Genomic DNA, 21,559 nt, shown 5'->3' on the forward strand with positions numbered 1-21,559 from the left:
ATTTGGAAGATCTATGTAACTTGGTGAGTCAATATTTTCAAATGACCAATGCGTAATGTTACAAAATCATGCATGAGTAAAAGATTCATCCATATGTAAGATATACCAGTAGATTTTGAAGTAACAGTACAAAAATTTCATTGATGTTATTTCAGATTCCACATTCAACTAAACTTTAAGAAACTATCACTTATCCTGTTTTCATATTGTATCAAAGAATAATATAAAAAATTTGATGAAAGACTATTAAAATAGTCCTTCCTTTTCTAACTACATTTCTGTATGAGGCCAGACTTTTTTCACACAAAAGATTTCAAGCAAAACAATATATCATAACACATTAAATACAGAAGCAGGTATGAGAATCTAGCTGTCTTATTTTAAACAAAACATGAAGGAGGTTTGTAAGAATATAAATCAGTGATACTTTCTTCACTGTTTTTTTATTTTGGGAAATATAGTTATTTTTCATAAAAATATTTATATTAACATACAATGTCTATGTTACGTTTACCTATTAATAAATTAAGAAATATTTTAAATTTTTCTCAGTTTTAATTTCTGTATGGTAGATATTAGTAGATACAGTCCACATTAACAAAAGCTCTTTGAGGTCCTCAATAATTTTTTTTTTTTTTGAGACGGAGTTTCACTCTTGTTGCCCAGGCTAGAGTGCAATGGTGCCATCTCAGCTCACCACAACCTCTGCCTCCTGGGTTCAAGCGATTCTCCTGCCTCAGCCTCCCAAGTAGCTGGAATTACAGATATGCGCCACCACGTCCAGCTAATTTTGTATTTCTAGTGGAGATAGAGTTTCCCATGTTGGGAACTCCCAACCCCAGGTAACCCACCCTCCTCGGCCTCCCAAAGTGCTGGGATTACAGGCATGAACCACCACACCCAGCCCTCAATAATTTTTTAAGGTGTAAAGGGATCTTGAGACCCAAAAATGTGGGAATTAACTGAAAAATGTAAATTAGACAAATTCAGAAAGATGATTAAAAAGGAAAAAAAAAAAAGATTTGAATATAGAGAAGGCAGAATTCAAGAAATAATAAAAAATTAGGCCGGGTGCAGTGGCTCATGCCTATAATCCCAGAACTTTGGGAGGCAGAGGTGGGCAGACCACCTGAGGCCAGGAGTTCGAGACCAGACTGACCAGCATGGCAAAACCCTGTCTCTACTAAAAATACAAAAACAATTAGCCGGGCATGGTGGCACACGCCTATAATCCTAGCTACTGAGAAGGCTGAGGCAGGAGAATCGCTTGAACCCAGGAGGCGGAGGCTGCAGTGAGCTGAGATCACGCCATTGCACTCCAGCCTGGGCAACAAGAGTGAAACTCCATCTCAAAAAAAAAAAAAAAAAAAAAAGAAATAATAAAAATTAAAAGGTCATTTTTGAAATGAAGACAAAAGAATGAAAATAAGAGCACAAAAGAACAATACTGGGTATATATCCAAAAGAATTGAAAGCAAGGACCTGAACAAATATTTGTACACCAACATCTATAGCAGCATTATTCACAATATCCAAAAGATGAAAACAACCCAAATGCCCATCAACAGATGAATGAATAAACAAAAATGTGGTATATTCACAAGAAGGACTATTACTTAGCCATAAAAAGGAATGATGGGCCTGGCACGGTGGCTCAAGTCTGTAATCCCAGCACTTTGGGAGGCCAAGGCAGGCAGATCATTTGAGGCCAGGAGTTTGAGACAAGCCTGGGCAACATAGCGGGACTCTGTCTCTACAAAAAATTAAAACAAATTAGCCGAGTGTGGTAGCACAGGCCAGTGGTCCTAGCTACTTGGTAGGCTGAAGTGGGAGGATCACTTGAAACCAGAAATTCAAGGCTACAGTGAGTCATGATGGCACCACTGCACTCCAACCTAGGCAACCAAGTAAGATTACCCTATTTCCAAAAAAAAAAAAAAAGTAGGCAAAAGAAAAACTGGATGCAGTGGCACATACCTGTAGTCCCAGCTACTGGGGAGGCTGAGACAGAAGGATTGCTTGAGCCCATAAGTTCAAGTCCAGCCTGGGCAATATAGCAAGACCCTGTCTCTAAAAAACAGTAAAAATAACCCAAACCAGACACTCCACTAAACAAACATACGAAAAAATGGTCAACATCATACATCATTAGGAAATTACAAATTAAAATGAGATACCACTATAAATTTGTTAGAATGGCCCAAATCTTAAAACTTTGACAATGCTAAATGTTAGGGAGGATGTGGGGCAAAAGGAACTCTCATTCATTGCCAGTGGGAATACAAAATGGTGAAGCTATCTGAGAAGACAATTTGGCAGTTTCTCGCAAAGCTAAACACAATCTTATTATACGATCTAGTAAATCCTCTGGTATTTACTCAAGTGAGTTGAAACTTTATGTCCACCCCCAAACCTGCACATGAATGTTTACAGCAGCTTTCTTCATAATTACCAAAACTTGGGAGCAACCAAGATGTCCTTCAACAGGTAAATGGATAAGCAAACAATGGTACATCCACAGAGTGGAATATTATTCAGCAATAAAAAGAAATGGGCTATCAACCATGGAAAGACATGGAGGAGCCTTAAATACATATTGCTAAGTGAAAGAAATTAGTTTGAAAGGTTACATACTATATGATTCCAACTATATGACATTCTGAAAAAGGCAACAATAAAAAGATTAGCGGTTGTCAGGAGTTTGGGGTGAGGGAGGGATAAACAGATGGTGGGGCACAGGGGATTTTTAGGTTAGTAAAACCGGTATTATAATGGTGGACACGACTGGCCAGGCGCGGTGGCTCATGCTTATAATCCCAGCACTTTGGGAGGTCGGGGCAGGTGAATTACCCGAGGTTGGGAGTTTGGGACCAGCCTGTCCAACATGGTGAAATACCGTCTCTATTTTTTTTTTTTTTTTTTTTTTTTTTTTGAGACGGAGTCTGGCTCTGTGGCCCAGGCTGGAGTGCAGTGGCCAGATCTCAGCTCACTGCAAGCTCCGCCTCCCGGGTTTACGCCATTCTCCTGCCTCAGCCTCCCGAGTAGCTGGGACTACAGGCGCCCGCCATCTCACCTGGCTAGTTTTTTGTATTTTTTTAGTAGAGACGAGGTTTCACCGGGTTAGCCAGGATGGTCTCGATCTCCTGACCTCGTGATCCGCCCGTCTTGGCCTCCCAAAGTGCTGGGATTACAGGCTTGAGCCACCGCGCCCGGCCCCCGTCTCTATTAAAAATTTAAAAATTAGCCAGGCATGGTGGCACGCGCCTGCAGTCCCAGCTACTCGGAAGGTTGAGGCATGAGAATCACTTGAACCCAGGAGGCGGAGGTTGCAGTGAGCTGAGATGATGCCACTGCATTCCAGCCTGGGCAACAGAGCATGACTGTGCCTCAAAAAATAATAAAAAATAATGGTAGACGGCTGGGCACGGTGGCTCACGCCTGTAATCCCAGCACTTTGGGAGGCTGAGGCGGGCGGATCATGAGGTCAGGAGATCGAGACCACGGTGAAACCCCATCTCTACTAAAAATACAAAAAATTAGCCGGGCACAGTGGTGGGCGCCTGTAGTCCCAGCAACTCGGAAGGCTCAGGCAGGAGAATGGCGTGAACCCAGGAGGCTGAGCTTGCAGTGAGCCGAGATGGCGCCACTGCACTCCAGCCTGGGAGACAGAGCAAGACTGTCTCAAAAAAAATAAAATAAAATTGGTGGACACGACATAATTGTCAAAAACCATAGAATTCTACAACACGAAAAGTGAGCGCTAATGTAAACTATGAACTTTAGTTAATAATAACATCAATATTGGTTCATAAATCGTAATATACCACAATAATGCAAGATATTAAAATTAAGGGAAACGGGGTGGGTGGGGAGAGGTGAAAGGGAGGTAAGGGTATATGAGAACTCTCTGTACTTTATGCCCAATTTCTCTGTAAACCTAAAACTTCTCTAAAAAACAGTCTATTAATTTTTTTAAAAAAAGGAATGAAGTATTGATACATGCTGAAATATGAATGAATAATGAAAATACCATACTAAGTCAAAGAAGCCAGACAGAAAAGGCTACATATTATTTGATTCCAATGATATGAAATACCCAGCAGAGGTAAATCCACAGAGACAGAAAGCAGTTTAGTGGTTGCCAGGAGCCGGGAGTAGTGGGAAATGAGGTGTGACTGCCTAATGGGTTGATGAAAATGTTCTGGAACTATACATATAGTGATGATGCTTGTACAACATTGTAAATGTACAAAATGACCCTGAATTATATATTTTTAAAATGGGGCTGGGAGTGGTCGCTCATGCCTGTAATCCCAGCACTTTGGGAGGCAGAGGCAGGTGGATCACTTGAAGTCCGGAGTTCGAGACCAGCCTGGCCAACATGGTAAAACCCTGTCTCTACTAAAAATACAAAAATTAGCAGGGTATGGTGGCACATGCCTGCAGTCCAACCTACTCCGGATGCTGAGGCAGGAGAATTGCTTGAACCTGGGATAGACGTTACATTGAGCTGAGGTCGGGCCACTGCACTCCAGCCTGAGCAATAGGGCAAGACTCTTGTCTCAAAATAAATAAATAAATAAATAATAAAATGGTGAACTTTATAGTATGTGAATTATATATTTTTAAAATGCAACAAATCAAGTAGTCTCTCTAATGAAAACCATTACATTTACAGCTCATTTGGAAATTGAATTAACAACCTTTAACTTGTTTATAATGACAATGAATGTTTCTAATAATTAAAACTTTTTTTTTCTTTTGAGATGGAATTTTGCTCTCATTACCCAGACTGGAGTGCAATGGCATGATCTTGGCTCACTGCAACCTCCGCCTTCTGGGTTCAAGCAATTCTTCTGCCTCAGCCTCCCAAGTAGCTGGGATTACAGGCATGCGCCACCACACCCAGCTAATTTTTGTAGTTTTAGTAGAGATGGGGTTTCACCATGCTGGCCAGGCTGGTCTCAAACTCCCAACCTCAGGTGATCTGCCCCCTTGGCCTCCTAAAGTGCTGGGATTACAGGTGTGAGCCACCGCACCCAGCCATAAAACTTTTTTAAAAAGATCTCAGGAGTCAACTTGAAAGATCACCTATGGGCCGGGCGCGGCCTGGGCGACAGAGCGAGACTCCATCTCAAAAAAAAAAAAAAAAAAGAAAGATCACCTATTAACTAAAGTTAGGATAAACTGAATATCAATTATGATAATAACTATAATGGATTAAAACATACATTGAAATATATTGCTATGGTTTGAATGTCCCCTCCAAAACTCATGATGAAATGTATTAATGTATTCAGAGACAGGGTCTTGCTCTGTCACCCAGACTGGAGTGCAGTGGCACTATCATAGTGCACTGCAGCCTAAAACTCCTGGGGTCAGAGGATCCTTCCACTTCAGCCTCCTGAGTAGCTGGGACTATACGTACACCACACCACCACACCCAGTTAATTTTTAAATTTTTTGTAGAGACAGGATCTTGCTATGTTGCCCAGGTTGGTCTCAAATACCTGACCTCATCCTCCTCCCTGGCCTCCCAAAGTGTGTAAGCCACCACCATGCCCAGCTTTCATGTTGAAACGTAATTGCCAATGTAACAGTACTGGGAGGTGGGGCCTCTAAGAGGTGATTAGGTCAATGGTGGCTTCATGCTGTTATGGTGGAGTTAGTTATCATGGGAGTTAGTTATCCTAATAAAGGAAGGAGTTCAGTCTTCTCTTTCTCTCTCTCTCTCATCTCATGCATGCACCTTCTGCCCTTCCACTATGGAATGACCCTCACCAGATGCTGGCACCATGCTCTTGGACTTCCCAGCCTCCAGAACCATGAGCCAAATCAACTTCTTTTCTTTATAAATTACCCAGTCTATGGTATTCTGTTACGACAAGAGAAAAGGGACTAAGACATTGATTGATTGATTGATTGATTGAGACTGAGTCTCACTCTTTCATCCAGTGAATGCAGTGGTGTGATCTCAGCTCACTGCAACCTCTGCTTCCCAGGCTCAAGGGATTCTCCTGCCTCAGCCTCCTGAGTAGCTGGGAATATAGGCGACTGCCACCATGCCAGGCTAATTTTTTTTTTGTATTTTTAGTAAAGACAAGGTTTCGCCATGTTAGCCAGACTGGTCTTGAACTCCTGACCTCAGGTGATCCATCCGCCTTGGCCTCCCAAAGTGCTGGGATTATAGGTGTGAGCCACCATGCCCGGCCCTAAGACATATATTTAAATCGATGAGTTTATAATGATACTGAAAAAGCAAAACAGTCCTCACTGGTCATCTTTGGAGAATGCTAAGAAAATAAATCATCATTCTGAAAGCTGGTATATAAGGTGAAAAAAAATCAAGCTTTTATGCTGGCTTTCCTATACAAACTGTACCTCAGGATAAGCAAACAGTTGATGTGAGGAAATTTCTCTTTATGGAAGTATTACAGTTAACGAAGAAAAATGAAAGAAATAGACAATTACCATTTTGCAATCCCTAATGAATTAACTTAGGTAATCATATTCAATGGCTGATATCACAAAAAGAAAGAACACTAGGCACCATATACTTCCTAACATAAACATACACTATTACCTATGAAATTGTCTTGCAAAAAAAAAATAATAATAATAATCCAACCTGAATGTGATTAAGCCTCATCTAACTACCAATTCACAGGAAGCACAGGGAACTTGGGAAAATGTTAAACATCTCAGGAATGCAATGAGCAAAATTCAGGTTATAGTAAACTCTTTCGAAGCCAGTTTCTTCAAAAATAATTGAAAATGCGAGGGAAAAAAAGGGGGAGCCTACAGATCAAATAAGACTTAAGACATATATAAACCAGTTGCAATATATGGACCATATATGGATTCTTATTTTATTTTATTTTTTAGATGGAGCCTTGCTCTGTCGCCCAGGCTGGAGTACAGTGGCGTAATCTCAGCTCACTACAACCTCTGTCTCCCAGGTTCAAGTGATTCTCCTGCCTCAGCCTCCCAAGTAGTTGGGATTACAGGTGTGAGCCATCATGTCTGGCTAATTTTTGTATTTTTAATAGAGATGGGGTTTCACCATGTTGGCCAGGCTGGTCTTGAACTCCTGGCTTCCAGTGATCTGCCCACTTTGGCCTCCCAAAGTGCTGGGATTACAGGCATGAGCCACCACACCCGGCCATGGACTCTAATTTTAAAAAAGTATAGGACAATTGGGGAAATAAGAACACTAGTTGGATATTTTATGATATCAAGAAATTACTGTTCACTTTGGGAGGCCGAGTCACTTGAGGTCAGGAGTTCAAGACTAGGCTGGCAAGCATGGTGAAATCCCATCTCTACTAAAAATACAAAAAAATTAGCCGGGCATGGTGGTGCACGCCTGAAATCTCAGCTACTCAGGAAGCTGAGGCAGGAGAATTGCTTGAACCCGGGAGGCAGAGGTTGCAGTGAGCTGAGATCATGCCATTGCACTCCAGCCTGGGCAACAGAGCCAGACTCCATCTCAAAAACAAAACAAAACCAAAAACAGAAGTTACTGTTAAATTTTTTAGGTTGCATATGTGATTTTTTTTAAGTGATCTTATCTTTTAAAAATACATACTGGCCGGGTGCTATGGCTTGCGCTTATAATCCCAGCTGTATTTAGGGAGGCTGAGGTGGGTGGATCACTTGAGATCAGGAGTTCAAGACCAGCTTGGCCAAATTGGCAAAACCCTGTCACTACTAAAAATATAAAATTAGCTGGGTGTGGTGGTGGGTGCCTGTCGTCCCAGCTACTCGGGAGGCTGAGGCAGGAGAATCACTTGAAATGGGGAGGCAGAGATTACAGTGAGCCAAGATTGTGCCACTGCACTCCAGCCTGGGTGACAGAGCAAAACTCTATCTGAAAAATAATAAAATAAATAAATAAATAAATAAATTAAATACATACTGAAATATTTATGGAGGAAATAATATACTTGAAATTTGCTTCAAAATAGTCAGTGTAGGGGTTTGGGGGTGGGTGGAGGATAGGTGAGGTAAACGTGAAAGAAGCTTGGCCATGAATTGATGATAACTGTTGAGGTAGGCTAATGGAGTTTATTATTCTGTTATCTCTACTCTTGTATATATTTGAAAATTGCCATAATATAAAATTATAAAATAAGTAATATATGCTTATATATGTAGAGAATATTTCTGGAAAACTATACAAGATACTGGTTACAGTAATTGCCTTTAGGAAGGGGAAGTAGGCCTATGAGACAGGGATGGGGGAGTCAAGACTTTCTTCTCACTGTACAATTATTATATTATCCACAGAATAAATTAATTGAATTATTTTAACAGTCAAAATGAGTAAATAATTACATATTTTCCCCTCTCTACCAAATAATTAATCATTAGACTACGGACATGCTCTAATATATCCTGTTCTGTCATAACTGCTCTTGACTGCACATTATACACTTCAGCTACCATCCATTTCTGTAGTCTCTTTTACAGCTAAAATTTTCAGCAAAAGTTCTTACTTTCACTGTCTCTTCCCCTCAAATATCATTCCCTTTTTCATCCCACTCCAATCTGGTTTCCCTCCTCCCCACTCTCCCAAAACTCCCTCTGTCAAGGTCACCAGTAAGTTACATGTTGCTAAATCTAACAGACACTCTGCATTTAAGTTGCTCAGCCTGTCAATAGCATTTGGCATAGTTGGCCATTGCTGTTACCATACACTACCCCTTCTCAAATTCCAAGATACCACATTTTTCCTCTATTCAACCTCTAAACACTGAAATATTCCAAGGTTGAGTCTTAAGCTTTCTTTCACTTCTCCATCGACATTCTCTCCTTAGCTGAGTTCTTCCACTCCCGTGGCTTTAAATACCACCTATTGCTAATGTCTCCAAAATTTACATCTCTAACCCTGACCTCTCCTCTGAGGGCCAGATCCATATATCCAACTGCCTACCAGGTATCCTACACTTGGATGTCTAATAGGAATTTATTTATTTATTTATTTATTTACTTTTGAGACGGAGTCTCTCTGTGGCCCAGGCTGCAGTGCAGTGGTGCGATCTCGGCTCACTGCAACCTCCGCCTCCCGGGTTCAAGCGATTCTCCTGCCTCAGCCTCCCTAGTAGCTGGGATTACAGACTTGAGCCACCACGCCCGGCTAATTTTTGTATTTCAGTAGAGACGGGGTTTCACCATGTTGGCCAGGCTCAGGTGATCCACCTGCCTCCGCCTCCCAAAGTGCTGGGATTATAGGGGTGAGCCACCGTCCCCGGCAGTTCTGTCACCTGCCGCAGGGTCCCCTGTTAACCTTGTTTCTCCTTCCCTACTTCACACTCCCCTCTTCTCTCTCAACTCCTCGGGCTCTGCCCCACACTCCCCGGTTTCCTCCACCTCCACCTCCACCTCCCTCTAACCTTCTGCCTCAAGTTACCCACCGCCCCCCTCAGCCTCAGGTACCGCTTCTCTGTGGTTCTCTCTCCTCTATCTCAGGTTCCCCTGCTTCCACCTCAGTTCTCTTTCCACAGCTTCTGACCCTATATTCCCGGTCCACAACCTCCCGGCCAGACTCTACCCGGCTGCTCCAGCGTCAGCGCCCCCAGGCGGCGGATGCCTTCCTCGTCCAGCTCCCACTGCTCCGCCATCTCCTCCCGCCGCTCACCTGCCGCCGCCCGCGAGAACACCCGGCGCGCGCCAGGTCCCGCCCACTGCCACGCCCCCAACCCCCACCTCCCGCGCGCCACCGCGACCCTGGGAGCCGTTATTGGCTGGGTCACAAGCCCGTCCGCCCGCAGCTGAAGCCGCGACCATGGTACGGAGCCCGCCCTGGCGGGGGCGCCAAAAGCACCAAAGCGGCGAATGGGGGTCGTTGTGGCCAAGGATTAGGGCTACGTGGTGCGAGACCTGGTCTGGGGAACGGGGGAGAGCGAGGGGCCCCCACCTGGGAAGGATTTGGGGGGTTGGCTCTGAGGAGTTAGAAGAACGCGGTCTTCAGGGAATGAAGTGTTCTGGCTCTGAGGATGTGGGGAACTCCGGGTCTGAGGGCTGGGGGTGTGCCCCTTTGACGGGAGGTCTTCACTTCTCAGCGCTGGGGGATGCTGACTCTGGGGCAAGGAAAGGGTGTGTGTGAAGGGGGGATCCAGATCTGAAGGACTGGAGCGTGGGGACAGAACTCTAAGGCGTAATGGGGAGCTCCAGATCTGAAAGGTTGGGAATCCTGGCTCTAAGGAGTTGTGGTCCTGTCTTTAGAGTATGAGGCGGTTCTAGCTCTAGAAATTGAGTTGGACGGGCTGGGAGCGGTGGCTCACACCTGTAATCTCAGCACTTTGGTAGGCCGAGGTGGGCGGATCACCTGAGGTCAGGAGTTCAAGACCAGCCTGACCAAGATGGTGAAACCCTATCTCTACTAAAAATACAAAAATTAGTTGGGCGTGGTGACACGGCCTGTAGTCCCAGCTACTCGGGAGGCTGAGGCAGGAGAATTGCTTGAACCCGGGAGGTGGAGGTTGCAGTGAACCGAGATTGCGCCACTGCACTCCAGCCTGGGCAACCTGGGTGACAGAGCCAGACCTTGTCTCAAAAAAACACAAGAAGAAGAAGAAGAAATTTACTTGGACGGAGCTTCTTTGAGGTAGAGGGATCAGCGTGGGAAAGAGAGAAGCTCTTTGTAATGGGGTGGGGATGACTGCTTTAGGGCTATCCCGTTTCCTGAAGTCAGTCTGGCAAGAAGCCTTTTGTCTTTCAAGCACCACAGGTCCCCCTAAGCTTGCCTGTGACTGAGGGCTGTCCCCAGACTGGGATAGCTCTGCACTAAGCAGCCCCTGAGCAGTCTTTGGGAAAGAACAGCTGCATCCCTAACCCCTACCCTTACTCCAGCAGGCACTTCTTGAGAGCCCACCTGTGGATGGGACATGTATGTAAGAAGGAGCCAGGACCCTCTTGTCACACCCTATTCTTAACAAGAAAAGAGGAACTGAGACCAGAACTGGGGATCACCTGCGAGGAGTAGGTTTTCTTTGGCATCCAACATCTGCACACTCTCAGCACCCCCTACTGAGCTCTCAGCCACCTTTAAGGAGAACAGCAAGCAGAATCAAGAGTCCTTCCTTGCATATTTATGCTTTCTGGTCTAGGTGGGACCCTTAGTCACTCCATGTGTCACGTTCAGCCTTTTCCTGAACATGAACTTGTAGAAGGGCTTTTAGAAGGGCTGGGACTTAGAATCCTAGGTTAGCTCATTAGATTGATTTTTCTGGCTCTGCTTCTGTCAGTTTATGAAGTCATTTCACAATTTGTCATCTTTCTCTTAATACCCCCTTGAACTCTTCTAGTCTCAAATGTGGCATATATAATTGCTCTTCCTTATGTCTGAATATTTAGACTAGGCTTGCTGTGGGAGAGATGCCCATCCCATTCTTTCTTACATGCATTTATTTTCTTTCCTTAGCTGTCAGAATAGGAAATGCAGGTTCTTTCTGGAGCAGGGAGCTTTTCCTTTCTTAAGTAATCACCTCTTACTTTAACACTCTTTTTCACCCACGAACGTCTTAATGCAATTTTATAAACATTCAGAAAGATTGAAAGAATTGTACAGTGAGCACCATATATCCACCATCTACATTCTACAATCAACATTTTGCTCATATTTGTTTTATTAAATGTCCATCTAGCAATCCTATCTATCCATCAATCTGTCTTTTTAAAATTCATCTCAAGATAAATTGAAGATATCAGTACATTGCAGTCCCATCACTTCAGCATGCACAATTTTTAATTAGAATTTGATATTGTTTTATGGTTCTTTTTAGGTAAAATTCTATATACTATTTACTATCCTTTAAAAAATGTTTTTACAAGGGTAGTGCCCTTTATTTTAAAATTTGATATGGATGGTTTGTATGTTTGATGGCTCTCTACTTTTCCATCATATTGATAAACTAGGTCATCTTGAAGCAAAGAAGACAATTTACTTATAAATAGATGACCTTAAAATATTTTTTTTCGGCCGGGTGCGGTGGTTCAAGCCTATAATCCCAGCACTTTGGGAGGCCGAGACGGGCGGATCACGAGGTCAGGAGATCGAGAACATCCTGGCTAACATGGTGAAATCCCGTCTCTACTAAAAAATACAAAAAAACTAGCAGGGCGCGGTGGCAGGCACCTGTAGTCCCAGCTACTCTGGAGGCTGAGGCAGGAGAATGGCGTAAACCCGGGAGGCGGAGCCTGCAGTAAGCTGAGATCCAGCCACTGCACCCCAGCCTGGGCGACAGAGCGAGACTCTGTCTCAAAAAAAAAAATACATATTTTTTTTCAACAACCTCTTGTCCAACAGATGTACAGATGACCTTAAACTTTTAACAATGAGCTGAGGAAGGTTAGTGATCTTTGCTGCCTTTGTATATATGAAAAGGTATCTACAACATTCATCCCCCAGTAATGTAATGTCTCTGCAGGTAAGATCCCAAGAGAGTTCTGCATGTGCTCCATAGAATGGACAGTACCTCATCTATTTTTTTAACAGATTTATTGAGATATAATTCACATACCTTATAATTCACACATTTTAATATGTACAATTTAGTGGGTTTTAGTATGTTCAGAGTTGAGCAACTGTCATCACAATCAATTTTAGAACGTTTTCACCATCTCCAAAAGAAATCCCATTCTCATTAGTAGTCACACCCCATCTCCCCATAGCCTCTCCAGCCCTAGGCAACCATTAATCTATTTTCTATCTCTAGAAATTTGCGTTGTCTGCACATTGCATGTGGATGGAATCATATGTGATTTTTTGTGTTTGGCTTCTTTCCCTTGGCATAATGTTTCAAGTTTCATCCATGTTGTTATCATGTATCAGTACTTCATTCCTTTTTATTTTTTATTTTTTTAGAGATGTGCCTTGCTCTGTCACCCGGGCTGGAGTGCAATGGCATGATCACAGCTCACTGCAGCCTCAAACTCCTGGGCTCAAGCGAATCTCCTGCCTCAATCTCCCAAAGTGCTGGGATTACAAGCACGAGCCACCATGTTCATCCCATTCCTTCTTATTGACAAACAATATTCCATTTATGGATATACTACATTTTATTTACTCATCTGTCAGTTGATGGACGTTAGGTTTATTCCCGCCTTTTGGCTATTACGTTCTTGAACATTAGTCTAGAAATTTTGGTGTGGACATACGTCTTTATTTCTCTTAAGTGCACACCTAGGAGTGGAATTGCTGGCTCATAGTAGAATAACTCCATGCTTAACATTTTCAGGACTCACCAAACTGTTTTCCAAAGTGCCTGCACCATTTTACACCTCCACCAGCAGTGCATGGGGGTCCTGGTTTCTTTGTCGACACTTGTTATTATCTATTGTTTTCATTCTAGCCATACTAATGGGTGTGAAGTAGCATTTTGTTGTGGGTTTTGATTTGCATTTTTCTGATGACTAAGGATGTTGAGCATCTTTTTTCGTGCTATTGGTCATTTGTATATATTCTTTGGAGAAATGTCTATTTAGATGCTTGGCCAATTTTCGAATTTGGTTGTCTTTTTATTATTGAGTTTATGAGTTCTTTATATATTCTAAAAACAAATTCTTTTTTTTTTTTTTTTTTTGAGACGGAGTCTCGCTGTGTCTCCCAGGCTGGAGTGCAGTGGCGTGATCTCGGCTCACTGCAAGCTCCGCCTCCCGGGTTCACGCCATTCTCCCGCCTCGGCCTCCCAAAGTGCTGGGATTACAGGCTTGAGCCACCGCGCCCGGCCTAAAAACAAATTCTTTATCAGGCAAATGATTTGCAAATATTTTGTTCCATTTCTGTGGGTTAAAAAGGATTTTATAGTTTTAAGTCTGTGTTTCACTTGGAGCTAATTTTTGTCTGTGGGGTGAGGTAGGTGTCCAACTTTATTATTATTGTTATTATATTTTATGCATATGGATGGGCAGTTGTCCCAGCACCACTTTTTATAAGGACTATTCTTTATCCATTGAATCATCTTGAATCACTTATCAAAATTCAATTGATCATAAATGTAAGGGTTTTATTCTGTACTCTCAATTCTATTCCATTTATCTTTATATTTATCCTTATGCCAGTAGCACACTGTCTTGATCTAGCTTTGTAATAAGTTTTTTGTTGTTTTTTTTTTTGAGACGGAGTCTCGCTCTGTCGCCCAGGCTGGAGTGCAGTGGCGCAATCTCGGCTCACTGCAAGCTCCACCTCCCGGGTTCACGCCATTCTCCTATCTCAGCCTCCTGAGTAGCTGGGACTACAGGCGCCCGCCACCATGCCCGGCCAATTTTTTTGTATTTTTAGTAGAGACGGGTTTCACCATGTTAGCCAGGATGGTCTTGATCTCCTGACCTCGTGATCTGCCCGCCTCGGTCTCCAAAAGTGCTGGGATTACAGGCGTGAGCCACCCCGCCTGGCCTGTAATAAGTTTTAAAAGTGGGGGATGTGAGGGCGATCTGGCTGTGACATCTGTCACTTCATTGATTGCCAGGGTTGATTTGGCTGATCTGGCTGGCTAGGTGGATGTCCCCCTTCTTCCCTCACTGCTCCATGTGCATCCCTCCTGAAGCTGCGTGCTCAGTCAAAGAGGACGACCATCCCCAATAAAGGAGGACCTGTCTTCAGTCAAGGGTATACAAGTATCTGCTCTTCTTAGCTAGAACCTCCAAACAAGTTCTCAAGGTCCATTGTAGGAGCACGTAGGGTAGTCAAGCTTCCAAGACTTCAGACACATCCTAATAAGGCACTGTATGTGGCAGTCTGCCTTTACAAAAAAAAAAAAAAAAAAAAAAGTGGGAAATGTGACTTCTTAAACATTGTTCTCCTTTTTTCAAGACTGTTTTAGCTATTCTGGGTCCCTTGTATGTTCATATGAATTTTAGCATCAGCTTTTCAATTTTTGCAAAAAGTCAGGATTTTCACAGAGATTGTGTTGAATTTGTAAATCAATTGGGAGACTATTGTCATCTTAATGATATTAAATCTTCCAATCCATGAGCATCAAATATTTTTTCATTTATTTAGGTCTTTTAAATTTTCACAATGTTTTGAAGTTTTCAGTGTACATGTATTTCATTCTTTTGTTAAATTTATTCCTAAGTATGTTATTTTTGATGCTATTGTAAATGGAATTGAATTGTTTTCTTAATTTCACTTTCAGATTGTTCATTACTAAAGTATAAAAATACAACATTTTTTAATATTGCTCTGCATCTTTCAAACTTGTTGGGCTCATTTTTGTGTGTTGTTGTTGTTTGTTTTGTTTGTTTTTCTTTTTTGAGATAGGATCTTGCTCTGTTAGGCCAGAGTACAGTGTTACAATCATAGCTCACTGCAGCCTCAAACTCCTGGTCTCAAGCCATCTTCCCACCTCAGGCTCCCAAAGTGCTTGGATTACAGGTGTGAACCACCATGCCTGGCCTGGACTCATTTCTGATAGTTTTCTGGTGAATTCCTTAGGATTTTTTACATACAAGATCATGTCATCAGCAAACAGAGATAGTTTATTTCTACCTTTTCAATCTGGATGCCTTTTTATTTCTTTTTCTTGCGTAGATCTCTTTTTCATTCCCCCTTTAGGAGGAGTTTGGCATGTCTCATGAATCATCAGAGGACTTGTTTCATTTCAACGTAGGGGGCTGGCATTTCTCGGTTCCCAGAAGCAAACTCTCTCAGTTTCCAGACTCCCTGCTGTGGAAAGAGGCTTCAGCCTTGACTTCTTCAGAAAGCCAGAGGCTATTTATTGACAGAGATGGTTCCACATTTAGGCACGTGCACTATTACCTCTACACCTCCAAACTCTCCTTCTCCAGTTGTGCGGAACTGAACTTGCTGTATGAGCAAGCATTGGGTTTGCAGCTGATGCCTTTGCTGCAGGTAAGATGCTCTTGTTTTCTGGGAGTGGTGGATCAGTAACATGGCTTTACATCACTAAATGTTGTTTCCTGTTATATATTGGTTGCTGAGATGACCCTCTTAATGGGCAAATGTAATAAGTATGTTAAAGTAATAAATAATTTCCTCATTAGTATAGGGGTGAGTAAAAAGGAAAAAAAAGTAAAAAACAATACACTGAAATTACCTGCTTTTGTTTTTTTGAGACAGGGTGTCTGTTGCAATCACAGCTCACTGCAACCTCTACCTCCCAAGCCCAAAGGATCTTCCCGCCTCCCACCTCAGTCCCTCTGAGTAGCTGGGAACACAGGTGCATGCCACCATGCCCAGCCAATCCTTTCCATGTTGCCCAGATTGGTCTCGAACTCCTGGGCTCAAGTTATCCTCTCTAATTGGCCTCCTTTAGTGCTCCCTTGGCCTCCCTAAGAGCTGGGATTACAGGCATGAGCCACCACACCCAGCCTACATATTCTTAATAAATGACTTCATCCCAACTGTGCTTTAGTTATACTAGCAGCCACCATGGACCCAGAATGGGATTTACTATCCACTGAGAGGGTGCCCCTGGCTCTTGAAAATCCTGTATTAAGCTGCTTCTTGTTTTTGTTTTTTGAATCTTAAAAGGAGAACACTTTAGACATTTTAGGATTTGCTATGTACATCATGTCTGAGATTTAAAATCTAAAAGATTTATCAAGAATATCACCTCTCATTGTGCCTGTTAGGTACACAAGATGCATTTACAGCAAAGCAAAAAGTTCTCATCTTGGGCCAAATGTCGAGAGAGAGAGAAAAAAACAAGTTCTGCAGAATCTTTCCTTTACTATCACTTCTTTGTCTTCCAAGAAACTTTATTAGTATTAGTATTATTATTATTATAATAAGAGCTTTAAATACCTTTACTTATAAACCATTAAAGTACTGCCAAAAAACATTACCTTTCCTTCCTAATTTTTCTCCAAGCCACAGAAATCATTTCTGTGACTGATCTTAAGTAGTTTATTCAGTAGTTTTTGAACAATTCTTTTTAACCTGGAAGAACTAAATATTACAACTGGGAAGGACTATTGACCATCCTCCGTATTAATCCTACCGTCTGTACAAGTTGTTTATTCCATCTCTATCAGCACTAACCTGACAAGCTGCAGTGTAGCTCAGTGAACCACCAACTGTACCTCAACACTTTTTAGAAGAAAATTGAAATAGACCATGCGTATCTGGGCCATAGAGGAATGAGAACATTTCATAGTGTATGTTTTTATGGATGCTTCTTACTAAATAATTCAGTGTTTTCTCTTAAAAGTCATTCTATATTTGGAATATCAGAAATTCTTTTTTTTTTTTCTTTGCGATGGAGTTTCACTCTTGTCACCCAGGCTGGAGTGCAATGGTGCAATCTCGGCTCACTGCAACTTCCGCCTCCCGGGTTCAAGTGATTCTCCTGCCTCAGCCTCCTGAGTAGCTGAGATTACAGGCACCCGCCACCACACCCGGCTAATTTTTGTGTTTTTAGTAGAGATGGGGTTTCACCGTGTTGGCCAGGCTGGTCTCGAACTCCTGACCCCAGGTTATCCACCCACCTCAGCCTCCCAAAGTGCTGGGATTATAGGCGTGAGCCACCGTGCCTCGCCTACAAATTCTTAATATATTCCCAGGCAAGTTGCTGTATTTTTTTTTTCTTTTTCTTTTTCAAGCTACCTTCTTGAATTTAATTGTTTTTTCCCAACTGCCCCAGGAATGGAGTACTAGAATTGTTTATAAGTGGCTTCAAAACCACTTAAATGGCCTGTCATGACAGGATTGCTGACGACTCTATGCCAAGGCATCATTCTGAGGTAGAAGGGAGGGAGTAACTTATTTGTTGCAGAAAATCAGAGATCAAGGCAATTTTTTAAAGAACATTTTAAAGAATACAAGCTTATTGTACAGTGTATTAAGCCCTTTAACCCCTTTGCTGTCTTCACTTCCCAAATTGAAACAAAATATATCAAGGAAGCAGCTTTTTTTTTTTTTTGAGATAGAGTCTTGCTCTGTCTCAGGCTGGAGTGCAATGGCGCTATCTCGGCTCACTGCAACCTCCGCCTCCTGAGTTCAAGCAATTCTCCTTCCTAAGGCTTCAAGTGGTGGGATTACAGGCTTGTGCCACCACACTCGGCTAATTTTTGTGTTTTCAGTAGAGACAGGGTTTCACCATGTTGGCCAGGCTAGTCTTGAACTCCTGAGCTCAAGTTATCCGCCCACCTTGGCCTCCCAAAGTGCTGAGATTACAAACATGAGTCACCATGTCCAGCCACAGGCAGCTTCTAAATGGGAGGCTGCACCTCAGAAGCCAACGGGTTGGTCCAATTCCAAAGTTCCACGTTGTGTGAGGAGTAGAAGTATTTGAAGAATCATGTGGATCTGCCTCCCTAAAAAAGACTGTAAAACAAGTGCTTACACTTTGGAAATGGTGTTTTCAAAGAAATAAATATTTGAGTTGGCCCAACTGAAATAGTGTTTATTTCTTGAAGCAGAGTGTAAATACAGCTGGGAACCAACAGTCGCCTCAAGCTAATCAACAGCTTCACACATTTCCACCACTTTCCCACTGCTAAGGCCTATCAGATACTCAGATTTTTTTACTAAATGAGCAAATACTTTGCTTGGAGAAATTGGAGTTTGCCAATTCTTAGTCTTTAGACCCTACTCAGGCAGCCCAACTTAATGCATTCATCCAATATTTATGAAGAGCATTCTGGGTTCCAGGCATTATTCCTGTGGGCTTTGGGGAAAACATAGGATGATCCAATAAAAGTATAATGTGAGCCATGTATGTGGGCCACTTATGTAATTTTAAATTTTCTACAGCTGCATCGAAAACAGTAAAAAGAAACAGATGATGTCAATTTAATAATATATTATTATACTCAAAATATTAACTATGTATTCAAAGCATTATTAAATATATTCAGAATGTTATTTCAACATGTAATCAATATTTAGAAATTGAGAAATTTTACATTCCTTGTACTGCGTTCAAAATCCATTATGTGTTTTATACTTACAGCACATCTCAGATTCAGACTGTCACACTTCTTTCTTTCTTTTTTTTATTGTTTTTTTTGAGACAGAGTCTCACTCTGTCGCCCAGGCGAGAGCGCAGTGGTGCTATCTTGGCTCACTGCAACCTCCGTTTCCTTGTTCAAGAGATTCTCATGCCTCAGCCTCCCGAGTAGCTGGGAATACAGGTGTGCAGCACCACGCCCAGCTAATGTTTGTATTTTTAGTGGAGATGGGGTTTTGTTATGTTGGCCAGGCTGGTCTCAAACTCCTGGCCTCAAGCAATCTGCCCACCTCGGCCTCCCAAATTACTGGGATTACAGATGTGAGCCACCGTGCTGGGTCTCAGACTGTCACATTTCAAGTAGTCAATAATCATACGTGGCTAGTGGCTACCATATTGGGCAGCATATATCTAAACTGTTCTAAACTGTTAGTACTCCTTACCACAGTGTCTTTCAGATTTAGCCCCTAACAATAAAAATGGGACTTTTCCTCCTGCTAACTAAGGTTCCCATGCACTCAACAAATGCATATTCTACTGAGAATTATCTGTGACATAGTAGGCTTTGATGGAAAGCCATGTAGAATGACCACCAATCAGCACAAGATGGGAAGCTTCTGGAGGACAGGCACCCAGGCTCATGCTGCTGCTCTGCTCTCCACCCCTCCCCATTCCCCACATCCCCCAACTCCACCTGCCCACCCAACCCCCACCCCTAGCCCGTAGTTGTGGCCTTCAAAGGATACACTTGCTGTTTATTAGTGTCTTATTGTATATTGAGCACCAAACTTACACCAAGTTCTGGAGATACAGGAGTGAAGCTTATAGCTGTACAATGTCAGGTAGAGATATATGCTATGAAAACAAAACAGTGCTTCCTGTGTAATGAAGGAGGAGGGCATTTCTGTATTCCAGGACTTCTTGGAATTTCAGATTGTGTTTATATGATTTTCTTTTTTCTTTTTTTTTTTTTTGTAGTTTTTGCTTATTCAATCAGTCTTTTAAGCAAATGTATATTGCTACATTTTCCCCAGTATATCATTGTTTTACTGTCCTTATAGTACTAGAACTTAGTTGAAAGAATAAAACATTCACATCGAATCTCCTTGTCTTTTAATATTCAGATGTGTAGTATGCAGCAAGAAGGGTAAGGGGATAGCAAGTGACTGGAGCCAGGGAAGTGACTCCTGTACTGAGTGATCAGAGGCTGGGCATGGTGTCTCACACCTGCAATCACAACACTTTGGGAGGCCGAGGCAGGAGGATCTCTTGAGTCCAGGACAAGACTAGCCTGGGCAACATGGCAAAACCCTGTCTCTACAAAAAAAAAAAAAAAATTTAATTAGCCAGACGTGATGGTGTGTGCCTGTGGTCCCAGCTACTCAGGAGACTGAGGTGGGAGGATTGCTTGAGCCCAGGAGTTTGAGGCCACAGTGAGCCGTATTTGCACCACTGCACTTCGGCCAGGGTGACAGAGCTAGACCTTGTCAATAAATACTTAAATAAGAAAACAGTGATCAGGCAGGCCTCATTGACAAGGCAACATTTGAGCAGAAATCTGAATGAAAAAGGGGCAAAGGGGTAAGGCATACAGGTATCTGGGGAAAGAACTTACAGACATTAGGAATAGTTAGGCCAGACGCGGTGGCTCACACCTATAATCCCAGCACTTTGGGAGTCCGAGGTGGGTAGATCACTTGAGGCCAGAGTTGGAGACCAGCCTGGCCAACATAGAGAAACCCCATCTCTGCTAAAAACCAAAAAAAGTAGCTGGGCGTTGTGGCTCACGCCTGCAATCCCAGCACTTTGGGAGGCCGAGGCAGGCGATCACGAGGTCAGGAGTTCAAGACCAGCCTGGCCAACATGGTGAAACCCCATCTCAACTAAAAATACAAAAATTAGCCAGGCATGGTGTTGCACACCTATAATCCCAGCTACTCGGGAGGCTGAGGCAGAAGAATCGCTTGAACCCCGGAGGTGGAGGTTACAGTGAGCCGAGATCGTGCCACTGCACTTCAGCCTGGGCAACAGAGCGAGACTCCATCTCAAAAACAAACAAACAAACAAAACACAAAAAATTAGCTGGGCATGGTGGCTCATGCCTGTAATCCTAGCTGCTCTGGAGGCTAAGGCAGGAGTATCACTTGAATCCAGGATGTGGAGGTTGCAGGGAGCTGAGATTGCGCCACTGCACTCCAGCCTAGATAACAGAGTGAGACTATCTCAAAAAAAAAAAAAAAAAAAAAAAAAAGGAGTAGTTAAACATTAATACCCTGAGGTTATAGTGACTCTTTGGCCTACTTGGAGGCCATTGTAAAGTACCGTGAGAGGTAGGGAGATGTCAAAGGTTGACAGTGAGGTCAGAGTAAGCCAGATCTTGCAGAACCTTGAAAGCCATGGTGAAGACACAGGATTTATTCTAAATGTTATAGGTAGCTTTTGGAGGCTGAGGCGGGAGGATTGCTTGAAGCCAGAAGTTCAAGACCAGCCTGGGCAACAAAGTGACATTCCGTCTCTGCCAAAAATTAAAAAAGAAATTTAGCTAGGCATGATGGCTCATGCCTATAGTCCCAACTACTTGGGAGGCTGAGGCAGGAGGATCGCTTGAGCCAGGGAGGTCAAGGCTGCAATGAATCGTGTTT

The 21,559-nt window shown here is 42.8% G+C and overlaps 2 protein-coding genes across 9 annotated transcripts in view; one reads left to right on the top strand and one right to left on the bottom strand.

Moving 5' to 3' along the window:
- LRRC36 (leucine rich repeat containing 36) overlaps window positions 1-9,663 on the bottom strand; it is a 56,250-nt gene extending 46,587 nt beyond the window's left edge. For 3 of the 5 annotated variants that reach the window (XM_009196669.2, XM_009196670.2, XM_009196671.3), the window contains exon 1: window positions 9,554-9,654. In XM_009196669.2, the coding sequence (XP_009194933.1) occupies window positions 9,554-9,623 (70 nt within the window). In that variant the 5' untranslated portion in view covers window positions 9,624-9,654. Of the gene's footprint in view, window positions 1-9,438; window positions 9,518-9,553 lie in introns of those variants that run through there. The other 2 variants (XM_003917034.4, XM_009196673.2) reach the window with 2 other exon arrangements.
- Window positions 9,664-9,729: 66 nt separating this feature from the next.
- The window catches only part of KCTD19 (potassium channel tetramerization domain containing 19), a 37,916-nt gene continuing 26,086 nt past the window's right edge, over window positions 9,730-21,559 (top strand). The window contains exons 1-3 of one of the 4 annotated variants that reach the window (XM_009196667.2): window positions 9,736-9,790; window positions 10,858-10,983; window positions 15,560-15,856. In XM_009196667.2, coding sequence (XP_009194931.1) covers window positions 15,572-15,856 — 285 coding nt within the window. In that variant the 5' untranslated portion in view covers window positions 9,736-9,790; window positions 10,858-10,983; window positions 15,560-15,571. Of the gene's footprint in view, window positions 9,874-10,857; window positions 10,984-14,471; window positions 14,612-15,559; window positions 15,857-21,559 lie in introns of all 4 variants that reach the window. The other 3 variants (XM_021932081.2, XM_003917033.2, XM_009196666.1) reach the window with 3 other exon arrangements.

Source organism: Papio anubis, chromosome 18 (assembly GCF_008728515.1).
Source record: "Papio anubis isolate 15944 chromosome 18, Panubis1.0, whole genome shotgun sequence".
Classification (NCBI taxonomy): Eukaryota; Metazoa; Chordata; class Mammalia; order Primates; family Cercopithecidae; genus Papio; species Papio anubis.